This window comes from Cottoperca gobio, chromosome 9, assembly GCF_900634415.1.
Source record: "Cottoperca gobio chromosome 9, fCotGob3.1, whole genome shotgun sequence".
In the NCBI taxonomy this organism is placed as follows: Eukaryota; Metazoa; Chordata; class Actinopteri; order Perciformes; family Bovichtidae; genus Cottoperca; species Cottoperca gobio.
The window spans coordinates 22033506-22036429 of NC_041363.1; the positions used below are offsets into that span (position 1 = coordinate 22033506).

At 44.9% G+C, this 2924-nt stretch overlaps 1 protein-coding gene across 1 annotated transcript; it reads right to left on the minus strand.

Annotated features, from left to right (window-relative positions):
- Positions 1–2264, minus strand: LOC115013667 (nuclear factor 7, brain-like). Its single transcript, XM_029440119.1, has one exon. The coding sequence runs from the start codon at positions 1667–1669 to the stop codon at positions 251–253; it is 1419 nt and encodes a 472-aa protein (XP_029295979.1). The 5' UTR covers positions 1670–2264; the 3' UTR covers positions 1–250.
- Between the last annotated feature and the right edge of the window lie 660 nt (positions 2265–2924).

Below are 2924 nucleotides of genomic sequence, written 5' to 3' on the forward strand. Positions count from 1 at the left end.
AAGTGAACACAAAGTATTTGGTTTAGTGGAGACAATAAATGTTACATTGTGGTGATTAAACACAACATGCTGCTAACCAGGCTCGTCTGTAAACCTGCAGGAAGGTTGAAGAGCAGATGATGTAATGCAGTTTGAGGATTAACATCATATTTGTCTGGATTTTCTGTTGTTTGTCTTGATTATTACAATGAGATCTAGACAGACAGTGAAGTCAGACTGAAGTCTTAACGAACACTTACATTCCTGAACGTCACAGAGAAATCTCAGTGGGACACATTTTGATATCAGTAGTTTTATCTTCACCAGCTTCTCCAATACCGAACCATGGGAAGAGTTTCTCAGTGAAAGTGTCTCTGAGAGTGCAGATGTGAGTCATGTCTTCAGGGTCGGAGAAGGAAACCTCCCCCCTGTCATAGTCCAGCTGGACTCTGATCCTCTGGAGATTCTTCTTCACTCTGACAGTCTCACCAGCACCATTAGTGTATTTCCCACTGCGATGTGATAAACACCAGATTCCACTTTTCTGTGAAGCGTGTCTCTCTCCCTTCCTGTCAACTGACTCTTTAACCAAACCTACAAACCAGTTAGGATGATCTCCCACCTCCACCTCCCAGCTGTGTTTCCCTGAGCTGAAGCCCTCAGAGCCCAGAACATCAGCATACTCAGTGCATCTCTCTGGATTATCAGGAAGCTGCTGCTTTGTGTCTCCACATCTCACACTGGTCAGATCATCAGACAGATAGAGCCAGCAGTTTGCAGTGTTTGAGTCCAGAAGGACAGGACTGAAGTGGACCTTCTCCTTCATCTTCTCCCAGACTCTGAAGGTCAGGTTGCCCAGGTGTTTGGCCACATCTATCAGCGCTCCTGAGAGCAGCTGTGGATCTGACAGTGAGCACTGGACTCTGGCTCTGGTCTGAGTGGCTTTATAACTGCTGAGGAATGGCACCTTGTGTTTCTGCAGGTCTTCTTCAACAGCAGAGATACTGTGTGACAGAGAGGAGATCTGCTCCTGAATCATCTTCATCTCTCTGCTGATAGTCTTCCCCTTCTGCTCCTCTTCCTCCCTCAGAGCTGCCAGTCTGGACTCCTCTTCCTCTTTCAGGAACTGGTGGAGCTTGTTGAACTCTGCTCTGATCTGCGTCTCTGTGGACAACAGGTGCTCTTGAATCACTTTGTTGTATGTTTCCTCCACTTGTTTGTGTTTGTCCCTCTTGTCCTGCAGAGACTCTAAGTCACATGTCAGCTGGTCCTTCAGCTCACTGACTGCTTGTTCTACAGGAACCACCGTGTGACTCTGGTGGAGAGAAAACTCACAGACAGGACACAGAACTCTATCTTCATCCTTACAAAACAATCGAGGCTCTTCTGGATGTTTACTACACAACACCTCCACCTTCTTCTCTCCTTTCTCCGTCTCAGATGATCCAACTTTCAGCCTCTCAGCAAAGCAGTCAGCCAGTTCCTTCAGTGCAAAGTCCACAAGTAATTTATCTTTTGAGGACTTTCTTTTACAAATGGGACAGTTTCTGTTCTTACTTTGTTCCCAGAAGTTCTGCAGGCAGCTGGAACAGAAGCTGTGGTTGCAGCTCAGAGACACAGGATCTCTGAAAGTCTCTGAACACACGTGGCAGTTCAGGAAACTTTCAACAAGAGAGGTTTTCTCAGCCATCTGTCTCGGTCCCTGTTGTCTTTTGAAAGCAAGACTCAACAAGTTACTGTCCTTTCTCTTCACTCCAGACGTGTGTTTTCCAGCAGAGATCTCACACCCTGTCCTGGCGTCTCAGCTCTGTTCAACAATATCAACATCTTCTTTTGTTTCCATGTATCTCTGTCACAGGGTGAACTATCAACAGCAGGAAATGCTGCTCTGTCATTTATTTACTACAAACGGTAAAATAAGTTTAAAAAACAAAAGCTGATCTTTCCGGTTTATTCATTAAATAAGAAATGAAAATGCTCATGAAATGCTACAAACACGGAGAGGAGTGTTGTATTCTAGTCTAACGAGGACTGAACATTTCAACAGGCTGACTGACAATAAACAAGTTTGACAACATTTTTACTTTTCAGCCACAGTAACATGACTTCCCCTAAACTTTTATCCTGCCTGACGTCTTCATGATCCTTTCAATCAAATCTGTTGAAGTGATTAAAAAACATAAAGTTATTGTTGAGGCTTCCAAGAGTTTCCTAATGCTAATGTTGGGCTTCTTTTAGGAAGATTTTCCCTGTGCGGTGCGAGGGTCTAAGGCAGGGGTGTCCAAACTACGGCCCGTGGGCCAACTGCGGCCCGTGATCCATTTTTAATTGGCCCGCAGCAAATTCTAAAAGTATAATGGAATATGGCCCAGATAGAAACTTGCACTTGAATGTTTTGCACTTCTTAGTTCTAACACAGAAACACAGTTTTGACTTGTCAGCTAACTTAAAACATCAAGTGTCAGATAAAGCTTGTGCTTTAGATGTTTACTGATTGCATGTGATGAGAGCACGGATGCGACAGACACCGCACAGCTGTTTTTGCGGGGAGTTGACGACAACTTTTGCGTTACGGAAGAGCTGCTTGGTCTTACGAGTCTAAAGGGCACAACATAATTCGAGCACGAGGACTTTACCACAGATAATTTAAAGCTTTCCTGTCTGATGTCGATGCTGAATACGGGGACGTACTCCACAGTTCTGATGTGCGCTGGCTGAGTCGCGGCTCCGTGCTGCAGTGGTTTTATTCCCTGAGATCAGAAACCGACCTGTTTTTGAAAAAGAAGGACCGACCTCTTCATGAGCGATGAGTGACCCTCCATGTTTGGCAGACCTGGTATTTTTAGTTGATCTTACTGGTCATCTCAACACTGAACAAGAGCCTACTGCGCAACCTTTCTGATAACAAGGGGAAATATGTGTCTGTGATCACGTCTCTCATGACA